The following is a 23,061-nucleotide window of genomic DNA, read 5'->3' as shown; positions in this document are numbered from 1 at the left end:
AAAAAAAAAAAAAAAAAAAAAAAAAAAAGTAGTAAAACAGTAAGTATGTACTTTACCATTATGCTCTCTGCTTTACAGGTATGTCATTTCATCCTTCTAACAATTCTGTGAGGGACACTGATATTAAACTCACTTTCTAGAAAAAGAGACAAGTTCAAAAGCTTGTGCAAGGTCACAAAGAAAGTCCCTGTCACAGGTAGGATTTCTTTTTTAAACTGTCACCCAGGCTGCAGTGCAGTGGCTAGATCTCGGCTCACTGCAGGCTCCGCCTCCCGGGTTCAAGTGATTCTCCTGCCTCAGTCTCTTGGGTAGCTGGGACTACAGGTATGTGCCACCATGCCTGGCTAATTTTTGTATTTTTGGTACAGACTGGGTTTCACCATGTGGTTCAGGCTGGTCTCAAACTCCTGATATCAAGTGATCTGCCCGCCTTGGCCTCCCAAAGTGCTGGGATTACATGTGTGAGCCACCATGTCCTACCTACAGGTAGGATTTTAAACTAGGACTCTATTTACCCCAAAGCCAAGGCTTTGTAAGATATTCTTGGTTGGAAAACTTCTTCCTTTAATCTTAAGAATATGAAGACTCTTAGACCAGAATAGGCAAGTTTATATATAGAAAATATAAATTTAATACATATATATTTCAAGGTTTTTTATAGATACAACACCGCTTTTTATGGGATAGGATAAATAAGATTTTTTAACAGAACAGCCAATGTACCATATGTTTCTTACAACATGTTAGCTGAAGTAGATCCAGCATTTTCACTTATGGTAATTTATCCTATAAAAAATATGTGCAAAGTACAAAAAGATATGTACAAGATGTTCACTGTATCATTAATGAGGAACATGTCCACCGTGTTTACCATGTGCCTGATGCTGCTTTAAGGACTTCGCATATGCAATCACCCCTTAGTCTCTCAATTTAGGATGCAATATCTTTTAATCTAAACTCTTGCTATTTGCTAACGGCAACCCAGGAATTGGAAAATGTATATAATTCCTTGTAATCAGACTCCACCACTTACTCCTCAATTTGGATAATGAGGGTCAAGTATTAACTCATTTAATCCTCATAACATCCTCAGGAGATGGGTGGTATTATTATCAGCATTTTACTGATAAAAGGGATAAAGTTCCAAGGGGTTGAATTAGTTGCCCATGATTACATAATTAGTTCAAGGGCCATGGAGATGAGTTTGATCCAGGCAGCCTGGCTCAAAACTTCATGTTGTTTATGACTCCACTCACTGCCTCTCTTGTTGTCTGTCTAGTGAACAACTGTGATAAAACCAAACATCTACTACTAGAGGGCACACTGGATTTTAAATTCTAAAAGCCGAGTAAGAAATACAGATATCTACTTTCTCACGTGGAAAGGTACATAAAAGATATTGATTACGTTAATAAAAAGAAAGCCGCAGAACTACTGGCATGATCCTAGTGAGAAGCAACTGTGTAGAAAAGTAACATTTGAGGAAATATAAATACGACTATGAACAGTGGCTGTCAGATATCATACACAATTAGTCTTTTCAGTCTATCTTACAGATTTTGTATGAGTGCGTACTGCTTTTATAAACTCACAGTAATTTCAAGAAAAAAATATAAGAAAGATAATGATAATGGTAGTTGTTTATGAATATTTCCCTCCAACTTTCTAAACTTTCTCTCAATAGGTATTTATTTATTTTAAAAGGAAAGAAATTAAATTTACACTATTACTGAAATTTTCCACAAACTTCAAGTACCTCTTGTTGCCCAGGATGGAGTGCAATAGCGTGATCTCACTGCAACCTTTGCCTCCCAGGTTCAAGCGATTCTCCTGCCTCGGCCTCCCGAGTAGCTAGGACTACAGGCACACGTCACCACACCCAGCTAATTTTTTGTATTTTTAGTAGAAATGGGGTTTCTCCATGTTGGTCAGTCTGGTCTCAAACTTCTGACCTCAGGTGATCTGCCTGCCTTGGCCTCCCAAAGTGCTGGCATTACAGGCGTAAGCCACTGCGCCCAACCTTAATCTAGTCCTCTTAGATGGTTCTAATTTAGTTCATATAAAGTTATGAGGCATATGCTAACTGAATCATCTTTATTTGTTGAGTTTTCATCACCCTAACCTCTGAACACTGGCTCAATTCTTAAACTTCTTTTTTTTCCCCATCTATACCCATTCCCTTGATGATCTCATTCAATATCATGGTTTTAAATACCACCTATGTTGATGATATCGAAGTCTGTACCACCAGGCTGCACTGTTCCACTGAACTCTGACTGTTTACCCATTATCTTCACTTATACGCAGCTCACATTAAAAGCATCTTCATTTAGAGGTCTTACAAGCATCTGAAATACGTTGAAAAGGGAATTTCTGACCTCCTCTTGAACTCCTTCTGTGCTCCTCTCACGGTTTAGTAAACAGGTTTCTTTTAAATACCTCTCTTTATCCTGACACTCTACACATCTGATTTATGTGCAAAATAACTATGATATGATGCATTTGTACATCTGGCCCCATTCATCATGATGGCCTAGGAGATTCTAAACCTCAATGTTAGTGTATCCAGGTGAGATGTGAGGCTTGTCAATAGCAACTTATATTCTACAGCTCTCTAATAATCTAAGTTTTTCATAAACTTCAAGTGGATTCAAATCATCCTTCTACCAACCTCACTCTTACATGCTTGCCTGTATTTGTTCTGAAAGAAAAGGGATGGAACCCCAGCTATCCTAACAATCACTGCACATTATGAGTTTATAAATGTTCTATATCCGCTGAGTATGTGACAGAGGAAAAACATTTAAGTACTGGGCAGACAAATCCTGCATACACCAAAGACCTACAGGTAAGAAAGACTTATATACTAGCAGCTACTGTCCACTTTTATACCGCAAAAGATCCCAGGGACATTCATGGGTATCATTCTCTGCATAGCATTCTTAAAAGTATTTTAGTAGGCCGGGCGCGGTGGCTCACGCCTGTAATCCCAGCACTTTGGGAGGCCGAGACGGGTGGATCACGAGGTCAAGAGATCGAGACCATCCTGGTTAACACGGTGAAACCCCGTCTCTACTAAAACTACAAAAAATTAGCTGGGCATGGTGGCGCGTGCCTGTAATCCCAGCTACTCAGGAGGCTGAGGCAGGGAGGTGGAGGTTGCGGTGAGCCGAGATCGCGCCATTGCACTCCAGCCTGGGTAACAAAAGCGAAACTCCGTCTCAAAAAAAAAAAAAAAAAAGTATTTTAGTAATATAATCTTTGAAAGTTGCTGATACAGTTATCTGTTTGCAATTTCCTAGAGACAAAGTATATTACAGCAAATCAAAAGTATAGCATGCCATTTGTTAATCAACAATAATAAAGGCCCTCCTCCTTAGGTAATAACTGCACTGATGAATAAAAATCAAAAAGTGGTGATGTTTGTGTGAAGCCTTTCAAATACACAATTAACAATGTTTTCTTAATCACAGCCAACCATATCATTATTGCAAACTATGATTTTGGAAACTAATGAGTCAACCTGTGACCTTAGTTGTATTAGCTGCGTCCCCTGAGTGGATGATCAGATAAAACCACTTCAAGCCATGCCTTTCATTAACAAAATGGCATTATGTGATACCAGAGGCAAATGATTTCCTGCAGATATTTGTTAGAAACACTTATAGGCCCTTTAACACTGTAAAATAAACACAATATACTGAATACTTTCATTTGTAGATTACACTGATTAAAGAAGTCAGAAATGGGTATATTACAAGTTTTCTTTGTAGCTTTTAACTATCAGTAGCCCCTCTAATCTGCTATTACTCAGAAAAAAACCTGCTATCAGGTAAAACAATGTTCTGTTAAATTTTAATGTATCTGTCAAAATCCTGCTATCACCTAATATTAAAAGCATGATTTCAACAAATACTTAAACCACTATCCACTAATGATTTTTCTGTGATCATTCTACTTTTTAGAGATCTAAGCAATATTTACATAGTGTCTGAAGAACTTTAACCATCAGACGATGAACACAAATTCCTTATGAAGGTCAAAAGAAGATGCATTGTTAATTTCAGCCATAACCTTACCTTAAAAAACAAAGGCAGAAGCTGAAGTTGTTCTGTGACTGCTGTAGAAAAGGATCTTCCTGCACTTGCCATCAGCCATTTCAATACTATTTTGAAAACAAAGATGCAGAGTAAGTCTTTGCTATTCATTTGCAGACCACGAAGTAGAACGATACTGTAATGTTAGTGTCAGCCACTCTGATAGCTCTTCGATGTTACAAAAGAGATCACCTATGTTACTTCATAAATTAGACACTTATTGAGAAGCAGTATAACAGCACCCAAATTAAAATTTAAAGCTTTTGTGCAAAAAAAGATACTATTATCCAGAGAGTAAAAAGACAAACCACATAGGAGAAAATATTTCTAAATTATGTATCTAATAAAGGATACTAGAATACGTAAAGAACTAAAACTCAAAAACAACAAAACAATCTATTCAGAAATGGGCTGGGACTACAGGTATGCACCACGCCTGTAACTCCAGCACTTTTGGAGGCCAAGGTGGGAGTATCCCTCGAGCCCAGGAGTTCGAGACCAACTTGGGCAACATACAAAACCCACTCTCTCTAGAAAATATTTTAAAATTGCCAGGCATGGTGGCTCACGCCTGTAATCTCAGCACTTTGGGAGACTGAGGCAGGCAGATCACCTGAGGTCGGGAGTTCAAGATCAGCCTGACCAACATGGAGAAACCCTGTCTCTCTAAAAAAAAAAAATTAGCTGGATGTGGTGGTACACACCTGTAGTCCCAGCTACTCAGGAGGCTCAAATGGGAGGATCTCTTGAGACCTGGAGGTTGAGGCTGCAGGGAGCAACCTGGATGACAGTGAGACCTTGTCTCGAGAAAAAAAAAAAAAAAAAAGGCAGCAGAGGGGTGGGTAGGGAATGACATGAGTAGATATTTCTCCAAACAAGATACACAAATGGCCAATAAAGATTCTCAATATCAGTAATCTTCAGGGAAATACAAACCCAAACCACAAGATACCTCTTCATATGCACTAAGAAAAAGGCAAACAAACAAACAAAGAAATAGAACACAAGTGGTGAGAACGCAGAACCCTTGTGCATTTGCTGACTGGAATGTAAAATGGTGCAGCTACTGTGGAAGAGTCTGGCTGCTCTTCAAAAACATAAGCACAGAAATACCACATGGTCTAACAACTCTACTTCTAGGTACGTAACCTAAAGAACTGAAAGCAGGAACTTAAACAGGTACTTATACAATGTTCAGAGCAGCATTAGTCACAATAGCCAAATGTGAAAACAACCCAAATGTCCATCAAACAGATGAATGTGTAACAGATGAATGATATAACATGAATGAGAAAGTCATTCATCAACTTGAAAATACTATGTAACATGAAATAAGCCAGAGACAAAAAGATTTATGATCCAACTTATGTGAGCTACCTAGAATGGGCAAACTCAGAGACAGAAGTAGACAGTGGTTGCAAAGGATGTGGGGAGGGGAAAATGAAGACTGTTGTTAAAGGGTACAGACTTTCAGTTTTTTATGATGAAAAGGATTCTGGAGAAAAATGGTGGTGATGGTTGCACAAGGGTGTGAATGTATGTAATGCCACTGAACTGCACACTTAAAAATGGTTAAAATAGAACATTTTTCATTATGTCTATTTTACCACAATAAAAAAAAGTGGTGGAAAAACTCCACAGGGTAATCACATAAATGTTTTCAATTGAGTTTCTACTAATTTTACCCACTCACTGGTTTTCAAGAGTTTAATGCCCTGAGTTCTTTCATCTTCTTCACCAATTCCATTTTCCTCCATAACATGGTTCTGAATTTCTTCATCCACATCCATGAGAGGTTTCAATTTCTCCAGAATTCGAGCAGTAAACTCAGGGACATGAGGCGACGTGGTTGGCGCGGTATTTGGCAAAGAAACATCTATCATGAATATGTAGGTCAGCACACTGCAAAATAAAATACTTAATAATAGGAAAAGTGACATATTATAAATAAAAATGAGAACCAAAAGTTACGACCCAATCAAAGTAAACTGTCCCAAGACAACTCCTGTAGTGGGTCTTAGATTATGCCTGTGTGTAAAAGAAGCCTTATAAACTGAGGTGTTGTGACTGCTCATCTCTGGCTTCTGAGCACACTGCTGTCCTAGCTTATATTCACAGTGTTTCATCTTGTTTCCCATGACACAATAGCAAACAATTTGAAAAAGACACTGTGAGACCCAATGACAACATAACCAGCATGTATTATTGACTATTACAATTACAATTAAAAAAAAAAAAAAAAAGAATTCGAGAGGTATACCACAGAGAAAACAGTACCTACCTTCCTATTCTTTCTCTGACATTTTTGTAAACCTGGGTGAGTTTGGGTTCCAAGTACTTCAGTAGTCTGTGCAATAGTTCAGGCACCCTCCATTCTTGCTGGGCAAGGCCACCTTGTAGTACATAAAGTCGGCTAAAATTAAAGCATAGTAGCATTATATTGGAGGCCCTTTCTGCCTTTACATATTGGCAATACAGATAGACAATGTCTGTATTAAAACTTTTTCATTTTCTCACCTAATAAATAATGCAATATCTACAATTCAAAATAGCCTCTTTATGAAGATTCTATTTTTCCAACATTATTTTCTCTGTATTCACATTTCATCTCCACTACTAGACAACTGAAATACTGACTTAAGAATATTCAGGGAGTAATCTTTAAGCATCAGAATTCAAGTTTTCTCACTAATCAAGTACTTCTTCTTTTTAATGAAATTATCCATATTTCTATTGTCTAACTTTCTACAGCACCATATGCCCCAACCAAGGCAGTTTTTCCTTAAAATTATTACTCTCTCTTTGTATCTTTTAAGCAGAAAAAAGTGAAAAATAAGATATGATGAAGTTAATATTGTTAAGGTACAAAAGGCAATTCCAATAAAAGATATGGCAGTAAAGAATGCTGACCCTAATTTGTGTTTAAGTTGCTCAGGTTCCCTACATCTTATTTACTTATCCAACTGATAAATAACTCTTACTAAGTATCATACGTTGTATGAAACCAGATCACATCACCTTCCAGAACAAAGTAATTATTTCATCTAGACTTTACAAGTATAGACCATTCATTTCCATTTATACATCAGTTAACACAAACTGCTGTATACCTCATAGATATTTTGTGTTAACCTCACAGATTTTTTAAAAAATTTACCACGCATCTACAAAGGATCCTCCTTCTCCACTCAATGGTGATTCCAACAGCAGTTCAAAAAGCCAATGAAGTTTCCGGGGATCTCTGCTTTCCTGTGTTTAAAATATGAAGTAACAATTAAACAGGGGATCTATAATTCTGTAAATAAATCATATCCAGTTATTTAATTTTATTTTTGAGAATACATCTAACTCTGTTGCCCAGGCTGGAGTGAAGTGGTGTGATTACCTCCCAAGCTCAAGTAATCCACCAGCCTCACTCTCTCAAGTAGCTGGGATGACAGGCATGTGCCAGTACACCTGGCTAATTTTTTTTTTTTTTTTTTTGTGGAGACAGAGTCTCCCTATGTTGCCCAGGCTGGTCTCCAACTCCTGGCCCCAAGCAATGTTCCTGCCTCAGCCTCTCAAAGTGCTGCAATTAAAGGTGAGAGCCACTGCACCCGGCCATATTCAATTGTTTTAGAAATACTAAAAACATATATAGGTATAATCACCCCTTGGTACTTGTGGCGGACTGGTTCCAGAACTCCCTCAGGATACCAAAATCCACAATGTTCAAGTCTGATGGTATAGTATTTACAATAACCTGTGCACATCCTTCCTGTACACTAAGTCTTCTCTAAAGTATTTGTAATACTAACACAATGCAAATAAATAGTTGTTACACTGTTTTGGTTTCGGAATAATGACAAGAAAAAAAGGTCTGTACATGTTCACTAAAGACACAACCATCCTTCTCCCCTGGTCCCCAGCAAATATTCTCCATCTCAGGTTGGTTGAAACCACAGATGTGGAACTCATGGATATGGGAGGCTGGCGGTATAGAAGAAGCAAATCAAACGAAAACTGATAGGTGACTCAAATTCAAATGTAATTATCATAGCTCAAGTTAACAGTGAGAAAACTGTTGACAGCTAAATGAATTATCTTCAGTCAAAGTACACAAGCTAAGGATATATCTGGTATAAAAAAATAATACCTAGGCCAGGTGCAGTGGCTCATGCCTGTTATTGCTAACACTTAGGGAGGCTGAGGTGGATGGATCATGAAGTCAGGAGATTTGAGACCATCCTGGCTAACACAGTAAAACCCCATCTCTATGAAAAACACAAAAAATTAGGTGGGCACGGGTGTACACACCTGTAGTCCCCGCGCTTGGGAGGCTGAGGCAGGAGAATGTTTTGAACCTGGGAGGCAGAGGTTGCAGTGAGCTGAGATGGCACCACTGCACTACAGCCTGGGCGACAGAGCAAGACTCTGTCTCAAGAAAAAAAAAATCTATAAACTTGTATTATATGGCTTTTACTATACGTAAGTTACATTTCCAAATATATGATTGTCACTTAATTTTAAAATGCATTACCACAGCAGAGAAGATATAATAATCACTTAAGAGTTATCTCTCAAGACTTATATGAAAGGCTAAATAAAACCATCTCCAATTACATAAGATGACAAAAGTATGAACAAACTTTCAAGATTCAAGAAGTGAGTTACCTCACTTAGAATAATAGTCTCTAGGCCAGGCAAGGTGGCTCATGCCTGTAATCCTAGCATTTTAGGAGGCCAAGGCAGGTGGGATCACCTGAGGTCAGGAGTTCAAGACCAGCCTGGCCAACGTGGTGAAAGCCCATCTTTACTACAAATACAAAAATTATCCAGGTGTGGTGGTTGCCACCTGTAATCCCAGCTACGTGGGAGGCTGAGACAGGAGAATCGCTAGAACCTGGGAAGCGGAGGTTGCAGGGAGCAGAGATTGCACCATTGCACTCCAGCCTGGGCAACAAGAGTGAAATTCCATCAAAAAAACAAAAAAAAAAAACAAAAAAAACCAAGCCTCTAATCCCATGGAAATAAAAAATTAAAAAACAAAACCAAAAAAGACTGAAGAAGTGTTACGAGATTTCACACACTTTGAGAGACAGTATCAAACAGTTTGAATATATGAGTTAGACAAAGAAAGATGTTGGAGAACTTACACAGGACGTTGCTATACAAGCTCCCCAGTCATTGTAAGTTTCTACGGTAATGTTGGACAGTGCTGTTCTAAGCAGAGGGCACAGAAGCTCCCAAAGCTTCTCCACCTACTCAAAACAAAATATATAGGTAAGAGTTAATGACACTCAGAGCATTTTTCTTCAAATATCTTTCTTTACCTGGAAATGTACACACACACACACACACACACACACATGGCTACATCATTTACTCTTATTGCCCAGACTAGAGTACAGTGGCACAATCATACCTGAATGCAGCCTTAAGCTTCTGAGTTCAAGTGATCCACTCGCTTCAGCCTTCCAAGTAGCATGGACCGTAAGTTTGTGCCACTATGTCCAGTGATTTTTTAAAAAATTTTTTGTAAAGATAGGATCTTCTGGTCAGGAACGGTGGCTCACACTTGTAATGCCAGCACTTTGGGAGGCCAAGGCGGGCAGATCACAAGGTCAGGAGTTCGAGACCAGTCTGGCCAACACAGTGAAACCCTGTCCCTACTAAAAATACAAAAAATTAGCCAAGTGTGGTAGTGTGTGTGCCTGTAATCCCAGCAACTTGGGAGGCTGAGGCAGGAGAATCACGTGAACCCAGGAGGTGGAGGTTGCAGAGCCGAGATTGCTCCATTGCACTCCAGCTGGGGCAACAGTGTGAGACTCCCACTTAAAAAAAGACAGGATCTTCTATGTTGCCCAGGCTGGTCTTGAACTCCTACCCTCAAGCAATCTTCTCACCTTGGCCTCCCAAAGTGCTGGAATTATAGGCATGAACCAGCATGCTTGGCCCTAATTATTTTTTAAAGCACCCAAATAATCCAGGAAAGTACCTTACTTCCTTATCCTCATACATATCCAACTACAGTTGAATTTTTTTTCCCAAAAAAAATATTCAGAAAAGAGTAAATACTTTATACGGCTCTTTAAAAAAATCTCTTGGCTGCATGCAGTGGCTCGTGCCTGTAATCCTAGCACTTTGGGAGGGCGAGGCAGAGGGATCCCTTGAGATCAGGAGTTCGAGACCAGCCTGGCCAACATGGCAAAACCTTGCCTCTACTAAAAATACAAAAATTAGCTGGGTGTGTCAGCGCATGCCTGTAATCCCTTGGGAGGCTGAGGCAGGAGAATCGCTTGAACCCGGGAGGCAGAGGTTGCAGTGAGCTGAGATCATCCCATTGCACTCCAGCCTGGTCAACAGAGTGAGACTCCATCTCAAAAAAAACAAAACAAAAATTTCTCATATGACTGATATTCTTAAAAATCTTGTATAATAGGGCCGGGCGCGGTGGCTCAAGCTTGTAATCCCAGCACTTTGGGAGGCCGAGGCGGGTGGATCACAAGGTCAAGAGATTGAGACCATCCTGGTCAACATGGTGAAACCCCATCTCTACTAAAAATACAAAAAATTAGCTGGGCATGGTGGTGCGTGCCTGTAATCCCAGCTACTCAGGAGGCTGAGGCAAGAGAATTGCCTGAACCCAGGAGGCGGAGGTTGCGGTGAGCCGAGATCGCGCCATTGCACTCCAGCCTGGGTAACAAGAGCGAAACTCCGTCTCAAAAAAAAAAAAAAAAAAAAATCTTGTATAATAGTACACTAGGCTGAAACAAAACCTCAATCAAGTTCTCCATGTTTATCAAGATCATTTGATTAAATCTTAAAAGAGGCAATGGTATTTTAACTTAATTTAGTAATTAGCCTGAGATGTATCTTCAAATTCCAAGTCTTGGATAAACAGCCCTTAAAAACATGTACAGTTGTATAGAGACTGCATTTATACACATAGATTTTCTTATAGGTTAATGAGCATACAAATCACCTTGAGGTCTTGATAAAATGTAGACTGATTAGGCCAGGCGTGGTGGCTCAAGCTTGTAATCCAAGCACTTTGGAGGCCAAGGCGGGCGGATCACCTGAGGTCGGGAGTTCAACACCAGCCTGACCAACACGGTGTAACCCCATCTTTATAATTAAAAAAAAAAAAAATGTAGACTGATTAACCTCAGGTGGGCCTGAGATCTTACTTACCTAACAAGCTCCCAAGTACTAACCCTGCTGCAGGTTCGTGGACTGTATTTTAAAAAGGACACACCTTGATTTCATCATTACACTGTGTGTATGTATCAAAATATCACATGTACCCCATAAACATGAACAGTTACTATGATTAATTTTTTAAGCTCCTAAAAAATATGAAAATTAAAAAAAAAAAATGAAGGCCAGGCACAGTAGCTCATACCTGAAATCCCAGCACTTTGGGAGGCCAAGATAGGCGGATCATTTGAGGCCAGGAGTTTGAGACCAGCCTGGCCAACATGGAGAAACCCCACCTGTATTAAAAATACAAAAATTAGCCTGATATGGTGGTGCATGCCTGTAATCCCAGCTACTCAGGTGGCTGAGGCATTGCTTGAACTGGGAGGTGGAGGTTCCAGTGAGCCATGATCATACCACTGTACTCGAGACTGGGTGACAAAGTAAGACTCTGTCTACCAAAAAAAAAAAAAGAAAAGAAAAGAAAAAAGAAGAATTAATCAGGAAGAAGGGTTTGAGACAAAATTTCCAGTGGCAGCACTGTTTTGATTTTACCAAAAAAAGCTTTACTCAAAGAAGATACAAGGAAAGGAGATTTGTTTTGCAAAACAGGTAACTTAAGAGTGGCTTTAGTAATGTAATAAGTGACAAGAATACATTTGACACTTTAAAATAAAATTGTTTCTTATAAGCAAAAGTGTTCGCAGTCCTCCTAAAAGTTGACCAAAACCCCTATTTGTGTTTCCTCTTTGATAAAATAGTGGTCTAGCTTATGTTCAGTTATTTCTGACATTTGACCAGGTTATTTTTAGTCTGGTGCATTTTGCTAACAAACTAACCTTAAAGCAGTTGTGTGAAAACTAAACTTTACAATCAAAAAGAGGGATACTCTAAAAGGGTGAGTCAAACTCCAACTATCTAGAAGACTAGGCAAGTAATATAAATGATAAGGAGGCTAAGAGAAAGGACTTAATGAGAAGCTGGAATGGCTTCATGAAGAGAGAAGCACACATGTACCATCAGTGAAGTGACACAGTGCAATAATGTAGGACCAGAGTTCCAGGATCTTCTTCTTCTTCTTCAAGACAAACTGGAATTCTTTTTTTTTTAAATTTTTTCCCCCAATGTGGGTAAATACTCATTAGGTTGTAATCGGTAATCAAAAGCAATGTCTACATATCAGCATATTTTATATCACTGAATATTTCGTATTTTAATTATCAGTATCTAATGTGTTGGGAATTGCTACCAAAATGGATAATATAGCTTTAACAGGAAATGTTCTGTACAAATATTAAGACATCACCTTTTCAAATGTCCAGTGCTTAGAGCCTCTGATTAAACCAGCTATAATTTCTGCAACACATCGCTGGGTGCTTTCATGTGAATCAGCAACCAAACGTTCTAAATGGGGCTTCAGAACTGGCAGGAAGGCATCATCAAAATTCCTGAATATACCCTATAAATACAAAGACAGCTCTTCAGTATTCCAATGACTATGATCTCAATTATAATTATAATATGCCTATAATTATTCTGTACATTACGAATGTGCTTCAAAACTCTAAGCACTTTCCCCTTTAGAACTAACTGCTTTAACAATGCCGGTAAGTTAAATAGTTAAGAATACTGTCATTTTACACATCACATTAAAATGTAACCACTGACACAGACATTAATAATCTTTCTGACTGATTAAAGTATCACACCTCAAAAAAAAAGCAACTAAACATAAAACACACAGTTTTTTTTTTCTTTCAGTGCCAATTACAACAAACATTAAGGATAAATACATTCATCCCTTGGTGTACACAGGTAACTGGTTTCAAGATCCCCACCCCAGAATTCCAAAATGTTCAAGTCCCTTACATAAAATGGTATTGTATTTGCATATAACCTATATACATCCTCCTGTGTATTTTAAATCATCTTACGAGTACTTACAATACCTAATACAATGTTTGCTAATTGTACTATGTATTGTTATGTAAATACTTGTTATGTGTTGTTTAGGGAATAATGACAATAACGACAAGAAAATAACTCTGTACATATTCAGTGTAAATTCCATTTTAGATAAAGACAGACCTTTAATCAAATATTCAAAAGTTATGAACCTACAAACTGCATAGTCACTAAGCATTACAAAGAGGATACGTAAATAATATACCTACCTTAAAGAGACAAAAACGTCGTGGATTAAACTTATCTTTTCCTTTTCTGTCTTCTAATGATAGAAAAGTAATTAACTGTTCAACAAACTTGGGATCAGAAAAATGATCAAATATAATCTGTTCTGCCTATAAAGTTAAAAAGAAGAACAATATTCAGGGTTTAAAATCCACTTAAAAACATTATTCTGAAAAAGTTAATATTACAAGATTTTGATACTCAAATGTAGGCTGTATTTTTGTTTCAATGAATTTTTAGTTCTCATAGACTACAATGATTTCTAAAACCAAATATCTCCCTCTAAAAAAGCTAAATCAGTAAGAATAAGCTAAAAGTTTTCCTTCAGATTCTCAGTTTGAATCCTGTTTCTCACACTGTGAATTAAAAATCAACAATTGTTCTGCTTGGGAAATGAAGACTAAAAGCTACTGTGACATTTGGTGTACAATTTATTAAAATGCCCAAAACTATAAATCAAGCCCCCCAAATAACTTCTATATTTAAGAAACACCAGAAGTTAAAAGGTAGACTGTTCAGAATCAGAAAATTTTACACCACCCTTAACTCTAGGAATACATAAACTTAAAAACCCACTGTCAATTTTCTTTTTTCTTTTAAGACAGGGTCTCACTCTGTCACCCAGGCTGGAGTGCAGTGGCACAATCATGGCTCACTGCAGCCTCGACTTCCTTGGCTGAGGTGATTTTCCCACCTCAGCCTCCCGTGTACCTGGGAATACAGGTATGCACAACCACACCCAGCAATTTTTTTATTTCTTGTAGAGACAAGGTTTTGCCATATTGCACAGGATAATCTCAAATGCCTGGGCTCAAGTGATCCACCTGCCTCACACTTCCAAAGTGTTGAGATTACTGTCATGCTTCATGGTTCCCAGCCAAGTCAAGTCAACTTTCAAAGTGAAGTAAATTAAAAGAAGCTTAAGAAGTTTTAACCAAAACCTACCAACATGTATTTACGGAGTACCCATAATTTATATGCAATAGAAAACTAAAAATCAGTTATTAACTTTTCCTTCAAAAAGCCTGTATCAGAAATGATACAAGGAATGAGCAACAAACTACATAATGCAGTAGCCAAGGGAGTGCTGAATGGGGTGGTAACTCAATCTTAGATCCATCAAGATCTATGTCAACTGGCACTAGTATAAAGGGGCTGGGGAGAAAGGATTACACAGTCACCAATATTTATGCAGTGCTATACTGAAAAACACAAATTGCATTAAAAAAAAAAAAAAAAAGAAGAAGAACTGAAGTGAGGTTGAGATAAATCAGTGGCCAAAAATAAGATGCATTTTAACCATGGTGAAATGGAATGCTTACCTCTGTCATATCCTCCCTGCTTCTGCCAAGCTTAGGCTGCTCTTCCACACCAGCATAAACAACCATATTCCTATATAGTAAGAGTTTGTATTTATAATATGCATAGAAAAAAATATTAGAGCTTCAGGGATAAAAGCATTAGAAGGCACTTTTAATGAACTCTAACTAGATGCTAAGTTGAGGAAATTAGTACAGTAGTAACAGTCTAGGTCTTAAAAATCTATCAGATCACTGTGTCCTAATGACAAATAGTAAGAGAGAAAAATATGTATTTCTCTGGGTTGGTTTAGGCATATGTATTATCAATAGGTAGGAATATAATTTAGAGCAGCTATTAACAACCTCCTTAGCCATATAACCATGGGATTCGGAAAGGCTAAGGGTTTTAGTACAAGGAAAGAGGCAGGAATGAGGCACAGCATTGGCAGGAGCAAAAGAAAGAGAGGATTAGAGAAGGGGAAAGAGAAAAGAACCTTCAAGTGCCTCGGTACCTCCCCCAGAATCGAAATATGATAAAACAGTTACATCAAAGGCATTTAATGATAAGGTCCGCATTAAGTTACTGCTTACTTTGGCCAGGTGTAGTATCCCCAATGAGTTTTTTCCACAAAGCAACTTGACTCCCATTCTTTTTTAGTTCTTGGTATAGTTTTGCTATCATAATGCAACCAATGATTATCAGGCCTATCACCAGCAATAATTTGGGTAGGTTTAGGATATCCACCTAAGGAAAAGAAAATCACATTTTGATGAATTTAAAAACATTCACCCAACAATTATTCTCAAAGTTCAATCAACAGTACCAGTGTAACTTTGTCTTCACAATACAACACTATTAAATTTTCTCAAGGCAAGACCACATAAATATGACAAATTGGGGGCACATTTCAAAACAGAGAAGATGGGATTATCTACTAAATTGTGTTGAGTCACTTATTTTGGGGGAGAAGATCAAGTATTAAACATAATTTTGTTTAAACTATTTAGATCTGAAATAATTTCAAACTTACAGAGCTCAAAGAATTCCCACATACCTTTCACCAAGGCATCCCAAATTTTGACATTGTACCATGCAATACTTTGATATTCTCTCTCTCCACACACACACGCTTATCAAAACTACGAGAATAAACTATAGACACCATCTCAAATAACCAAAATATAATTATCAAAAAAATTTACATTAATACAGTAAAATTTCATCAATAGACTTTACTCAAATTTTGACAGCTGTCCCACTGAGTGTACTTTTTATGTATTAAAAAAAAAAATTTAGGCCGGGTACTGTGGCTCACGCCTGTAATCCCAGCTCTTACAGAGGCAGAGGCAGGATATATAATTCCTTGAGTCCAGGAATTCGAGACCTGCCTGGGCAATATAGAGAGACCCCCCACTTGCCACAAAAAGGAAAAAAACAAAAAGAAAAAAAAAATTAAAAAATTTTCTTCTGGACTACAATCCAATCCAGGATTAAACATTGCATTAAAGAAAATAAAGACATCATATAATTAAACACAATGTTTTAATCCTGGATTGGAGACCAGAAACATTTTATTCTTTTGAAAAATTCTGGTAATACAGTAAGGTATAAGGAAGAAAATTCACCTTGTCCCTAATCCCACAACCCAGAAAGAAACATTTAACAAACTAATAACAGGAATTCAAGTCTCTGAAATGCAGTTGATGAAATAATCAGTATAACTGTTTAGTGGGTGAGACAAATAATACGAGGACAGAAAGTCAATCTATTTTTGTAAATACTTATCACTAGCTTTTGATAAGTCAACTGTTTCCTTCATAATGTTATTTCATATTTTGTGTTAATATCCACAGAACAATATTTTAGGTAATAACTAGAATTTATACATTTCAAGAAAATTTTCTGAGTTTTATTGGAAAGCACTATTAATTGCTTTCAGTAGTACTCACTGATTTCACAGGGGTTAATGGTCAGCTTTTTGTGGGTTCTTTTTAGCTGTTTAAGGATACCGGCAACAGCTGAGATAGCCATCTAGAAAAGAAAACAGGTAAAGGTACGCATTCATAAAAAAATTTTAAATCGCTTCGGTGGTTGCCTCCTTTATTCTAAGCACAACTGGATTCTGTTTCTTTAAAAAAACACCTCACCTATTGACATCTGGCAGTACAGCCACATGAGTGTTAAATCTGACTTGGAATTGAATTATTTGCAGTTCTTACTCCACAATCTTGGCCCATGCGAGTGACACTTTCTTTGTTAAACCAATACCCGTTCATCCTTCAAACCTTAGCCTCAGGGTATATGTAAAGGTCTTTCTCCAATGCATCAACTTAAGCCATCTCCCCAACCCCTACCTCACCTCTAACACTTGGGAGAGTAAAAAGCTGTACCCTCAGGTTTCTTGCCCCTCCTGAAAAACTGCACACCTAATTTTCTAATTTTTCAATCATTCCCATTGGCCTATAAACTTATTCCCTGCTATATCCCCAGTGTTCAAACACAGGGACTAAACATGTCCCTATATATTTGTTAGATGAATCATTATCATCTCTAAACCAATAGGGGGAGATCTCAAATCAATATACTTCAAGATATTAACCAAGTGTGTATTGTTTGTGAAGAATTTAAAGACTTCAAGTACGTACATATTCTTAAATCCAAGACTGTAGCTAAAACAAGGTACCTACCTTTCGAACTACGATTGCATCATGGTTGAGATTCTCAACAAAAAACCGTATGGCGCGAAGAGGCAACACTCGGTCATCTCTCAGCAGTAGAGACAGCAGCCCAATGCCTATATGTTCAAATTTCCAGGGCCTTAAAAGAGGGAGAAATGACAAAGTACATCACACATAAAATCACGAGAAAAAAAAAATCTGTATGTGAAACACATTAAAATTTTAAGTTGCTCAAAAATTTAAAAAGGTCTACTGAAGAACACTGCTCCTACCATTAATCTCGAACCTTCCCTCCATCTCCTCTCCTCTTAATCTGCTGCCAAATACACAAACTAGAGTATAATTTTTTTTTTTTTTTGGTGACACAGTCATTCATAGCCTTCCATGTAGAAAACACCTGTAGTGTTTAAAATAAATGCTGTGAGAATTATAAAAATCTTTTCCACTTACAGGTTTCTTTGCTCCACACCATCTAGCAAGGTGTCTACCAAATTTTCATAGTTCCTTTAAAAAAAAAGAAATCAGGTGAGATATTATTTTATTATAATTCTAAAATGAACATCAAAAAAGATTACAGAAATTCAAATTCTAGCCAAATTCACCTTCCTTCCTCACTTCTCACCACCTGACTGTAAAGGACCTGGTGAGAAGCAGGCCAGAATGAAAGTAGACAGGCGAACAGAGATGCTGGGAAAAGCTCATGAAGGGCTAGGGAGAGAAAACTCAACTTTTCCTGAGTGGACATGCACAAGTAATTCTGTAAGTAGTAATCTATTAATTGGCAATGGTACGTACGTACACACACACACACACACACACACACACACACAAACACACACACAAATACACCAGGTATCTGAAATATATTAGGTAAGCTATAAGAGTTTATTATATATATAGACATTTCATAAAACAAGTAGGCATACTCATATACTAATTTTAAGGCAAAGACAAAATCAAGTTAGGAAGACCCTTGCTTGAGTGTCATCACTGATGCATTTAAGTGCTTTGGTACCAAGAATCCAAAAACAGTTATTAAAATCCTGATACCAAATTTGACCAAAAAGTCATTACTATTATCTTATACAAGAACTATAAAATGATACATTTGCTAAACTTGAATTTAGGATTTAATGACTGATGTGTACCAGTTGTGTAGTTTCTGAAATATTACCTTTAAAAAATGAAAGATAACTCACTAGAAAAGAAGATATGATAGTGAAATAACTTTATGCTTTGTTTATTTGAGACAGGGTCTAGCTCTGTTACTTAGGCTGGAGTGCAATGGCATGATCTCTGCTGACTGTAATCTCTGCCTCCTAGGTTCAATCGATCCTCCCACCTCAACCTCCAGAGTAGCACGTGCCACCATGCCCGGCTAATTTTTGTATTTTTTTTACAGACAAGGGTTCACCATATTGCCCAAGCTGGTCTCAAACTCCTGAGCTCAAGCGATCCTCCCACCTCGGCCTCACAAAGTGCTGCGATAACAGGTATCAGCCACTGCATTTGGCCTTATTTTTAAGATGGTGTTTTATAACTCCAGAGCTTAAAAAAGAAAAGTAAAAACCTTTGTAATAATTATCTCTGAACTTTTTTGTATTTTTTTCAGAAGTCAATGTGTAAACATCATTAAGCAGTTATGGTATACATCTATATTTTAGAGATGTTAAAAACTTACTATCAGCCAGGCATGTTGGCTCACACCTGTAATCCCAGCACTTTGGGAGGCCAAGGTGGGCAGATCACTCAAGGTCAGGAGTTCGAGAGCAGCCTGGCCAATGTGGCGAAACCCCATCTCTACTAAAAATACAAAAATTAGCTGGGTGTGGTGGTGCATGCCTGTAATCTCAACTACTTGGGAGGTTGACACACAAGAATCATTTAAACCTGAGAGGTGGAGGTTGCAGTGAGCCAAGATCGTGTCACTGTACTCCAGCCTGGGTGACAGAGCTAGACTGTCTCAAAAAACCCCAAAACTTACTATCTATAACGTCATCTACTGAAGCACACCATTCATCAATTACCTTACGGCATCAGCATTCTTTTCTTGTTGGCGTTTAATTCCTTCCTTAATTTTTTCTGGGCTAAGCAATATCTGGTTGATAGAGGGGTTTTTTGACTGCTGAAGTAATTCCGCTATTGCAACACATGATTTTGGAATCTTGTTAAAAAGAAAAAAGCAGGAAAAAAAAAAATGAAGTTCTGATGCATACTACGTCAATGAGCCTGGAAAATGTTATGCTAAGTGAAAGAGGCCAGACACAAAAGTCCACATATTTTATTATTCCATTTATATGAAATATTTAATAATGGGCAAATTCGTTGAAAGTGGTTTCCAGGGGTTTGGGGTATGGAAGAACGGCAAGCGACTGCTATTAGTTACTGGTTTTCTTTTGGGGTGATGAAAACATTGTGGAGGCCAGAAATGGTGGCTCATATTTGTAATCCCAGCACTTTGGGAGGCCAAGGTGGGAGGCCTGCTTGTGGCCAGGAGTTCAAGACCAGCCCTGGGAACATAGCAAGACCCCTGTCTGTATAAAAAAAATTTTTAATTAGCTGGGCGTGGTGGCGCATACCTACAGTCCTAGTTACTTGCAAAGTGGAGGCAGGGGATGATTATGCCACTGCACGCTAGCCTTGGGGGACAGAATGAGAATGAGAAAAAAAGAAAAAGAAAAATGTTCTAGAATTCGAGTGGTTACACAGCCCTGTGACTATACTATTATGGATACAACCTGTATATATTAAAAGGGTGATCTTTATGATATGTGAAAATATCTCAATTAAACATTTTTTCTTCTAAAAAATATAGGTCAGGCATGATGGCTCATGCCTGTAATCCCAGCATGTTGGAAGGCTGATGTGGGTGGATCACAAGGTCAGGCGTTCGAGACCAGCCTGGCCAATATGGTGAAACCCCATCTCTACTAAAAATATAAAAATTAGCTGGGTGTGGTGGCGCGTGCCTGTAGTCCCAGATACTCCGGAGGCTAAGGCAGGAGAGATGCAGTGAGCTGAGCTCGCGTCACTGCACTCCAGCCTGGGCAGCAGTGGGAGACTCTGTCTCAAAAAAAAGAAAAGAAGAAAAGTAGAATCTAATGACAGTCGCAAATAGCAAGCCTGTGCTTGATTTAAAAGGCATACATTTAGACCAGGAGTCTTTAAAACGGGAGGGATGTCAGCCATAGTCACTTTAGGCAAGAGAGGGATTCTGATACGCTCACCCCACGTTCTGAGGGGGTATAAATACAGATTCACAAGTTCTTAGAAAATCTGCTGTAACGCTCAACCTAAGCACTATTGAAAGTTACATTCTTTAGTCTTTTATTTGTCAAATCATTCTATTTTAGTTTTCTTCACTATAAATTATGAACTCAGTAGTTGATCTTTTGTGACTCTGGCTAGCATGGTAAACCTCCTAAAATATAATTAATTCTATGAAAAAATGAAGCTGTGGGTACACACAAAATAAGGATAAATACAACAAATTAATAACACTTTGTGGAGCCCTGGCTGTCTCCCCACCACGGTCCAACCTGCTACTCTATCCTGTTATCTATAATAATGATCAATGAAAGTACAAAAAGCAAAAAGGTAACAAATACTTTAAAAAAAAAACCAAAAAACACTGGAATCAAATGCCAAGAATATTACTGGGAAAAAGGCAAGAAAAATAAAGGGCATTTTAACAAGGCAGGATTTCCACTAAAACTTGAATGAAAGAATGGTTTTGCTTACTGTGAAGTCCAAGCCAATTGTTTCATACTGCCTATGAATCTTTTCTGCAAGATCATCAAAGAGTCTCACTATTGATGGCTTTTCCAGGGACATTGCTTGGCTAAGCCCTGAAGAAACAATCGCTGGCCAAGTCTGTACAATACAGTCCCAATCATGAAGGTTTGCCAAGCACACACCACTGTGATTTCCAAGGAGACAATACAAGGCACCCTGCAGGGGGAAAAAAAAAAAAAAGTTTATATGGGAAGTAAGAGGCATCATTTAGGTGTAGCCAACGCACCTATATGTTGGTTTTAAATGTGTATTGATTACTTACATGCTTAACATTGGTTAGGAAAATATGTTTACATATTTAACATATTACTTTTAGAAACTTGAGCCTGACATTTAAGTGGCATCCATTAATATTTTCTCTAGGTTATTTAATACAGAGTTTGGGACAGGTGAGGTGGCTTATGCCTGTAATTCTTGCATTTGGGGAGGCCAAAGCACGCAGATTGCTTGAGCTCAGGAGTTTTAAGATCAGCCAGGGCAACATGGCGAAACCTCTTCTCCACAAAAAATACAAAAATAAGTTGGGTATGGTGGCACACGCCTGTGGTCCCAGTTCCTGAGGAGGCTGAGGTGGAAGGATCACTGGAACCTAAGAGGTGGAGGCTACAATGAGACATGTTTGTGCCACTATACTCCCAACTGGGTGACAGCAAGACCCCGTCTCCAAAAAAAAAAAAAAAAAAAATGCTCAAAGAATGCCTATTAATAAGGTAATAAAGAAATGTAAGGATGTTTCTAAGAACATATATTCCATTCTAATTTTCTTCAACTATATCACAAAAACCACATAATGTGCCACTCTTAAAATTTAGAGTCTAATGTTTGATGTCTGAAATAATTTAGTAAATAGTTAACACATGGTTGCTGAGTAATTTACAAAGTACACAAAACTAAACTATACTGCATATTTATTACTCATAAAAGTCCAATTAATCACAATGATTCTGATGACAGCAAGTATCCTTTGATGACAGCAGGTATCATTTCTAAAATGCTCCTTTTTCCTAAAAAGAGTTATTAGTATCAAAACATTTTGATTTCCAATTCACCTCACTTGATTATAATCTAGCTTGTTACCCACCTTGCATTCCACTCCTCTCTACAGGTTATCCATAAGGTCACTGAAAACTCTGATTTTGTTGACCTAATAAGATACTTTTCTATTTTGACTGTATTTGATCTCTCTAATTTTGTCCATTTAAACTGCTCTCATTAAGGTCAACAACAGAATAGTCAATGAGTCAAACCTACAACACTCTCAAATTATACATCTGCATCAGGGGTCTGCAAGTATTTTCTATAAAAGGCCAGAGGGTAAACAGCAAAGCCATTGTCTCTGTCTCAACTACTCTTCTCTGCCACTGTAGAGTGAAAGTAACCACACATAATACATAAAGTAATGAACATGGCTGTGTTTCGATAAAAGTTTTGCAAAAGCAAGCAACTGAGCCTAAGCTATAGTTTATTGACATCTCTGTCTTACAAGCTTCATGGAACATGTTTAGGGCTCATCTTAATTATCTACAAAAAGCAATGACTCTTACTCATTAAGTATTACTTCTAGAAAGACCTCTCCTTGCCTTCTGTGATTCTTCCTTATTTCTTGATACCTTTCTGACCTCTCTAGTGTCACTCAGCTTTTCCATTTGGCTTCTAAAGGAGTTTCTCGACATATGCCCCTGCTCCTCTTCTTAATCTCCTCCCAGGCTTTCTTATCCATGCCCATAGATTTCAATCATCATCAACATACACGGAAATGGTATCTTCAAACTCAGATGTCTAACTGTCCACTTGATGTTCCTCTTAGTTCACTGGAACCA

General features: G+C 37.9%; 1 protein-coding gene across 6 annotated transcripts in view; it reads right to left on the bottom strand.

The window, feature by feature from the left end:
• The window catches only part of PSME4 (proteasome activator subunit 4), a 110,043-nt gene that overhangs the window by 15,988 nt on the left and 70,994 nt on the right, over nt 1–23,061 (bottom strand). For all 6 annotated transcript variants that reach the window (XR_004273063.1, XM_032292138.1, XM_032292140.1 and 3 more), the window contains 14 exons: nt 21,188–21,397; nt 19,474–19,610; nt 17,897–17,950; nt 17,456–17,585; nt 16,718–16,799; nt 15,359–15,512; nt 14,789–14,858; nt 13,451–13,576; nt 12,583–12,735; nt 9,233–9,337; nt 7,255–7,346; nt 6,379–6,510; nt 5,791–5,999; nt 4,080–4,165 (listed from right to left, as the gene is read on the bottom strand). Coding sequence is in view for 5 of the 6 variants with exons in the window: in XM_032292138.1 (XP_032148029.1) it covers nt 4,080–4,165; nt 5,791–5,999; nt 6,379–6,510; nt 7,255–7,346; nt 9,233–9,337; nt 12,583–12,735; nt 13,451–13,576; nt 14,789–14,858; nt 15,359–15,512; nt 16,718–16,799; nt 17,456–17,585; nt 17,897–17,950; nt 19,474–19,610; nt 21,188–21,397 (1,740 nt within the window). In the remaining variant the exon portion in view is untranslated. The remainder of the gene's footprint in view (nt 1–4,079; nt 4,166–5,790; nt 6,000–6,378; nt 6,511–7,254; nt 7,347–9,232; nt 9,338–12,582; nt 12,736–13,450; nt 13,577–14,788; nt 14,859–15,358; nt 15,513–16,717; nt 16,800–17,455; nt 17,586–17,896; nt 17,951–19,473; nt 19,611–21,187; nt 21,398–23,061) is intronic.

Source organism: Sapajus apella, unplaced genomic scaffold (assembly GCF_009761245.1).
Source record: "Sapajus apella isolate SASKATOON/1434 unplaced genomic scaffold, GSC_monkey_1.0 scaffold26, whole genome shotgun sequence".
NCBI lineage: Eukaryota > Metazoa > Chordata > Mammalia > Primates > Cebidae > Sapajus > Sapajus apella.
This window is presented reverse-complemented; position numbering and strand designations above follow the sequence as displayed.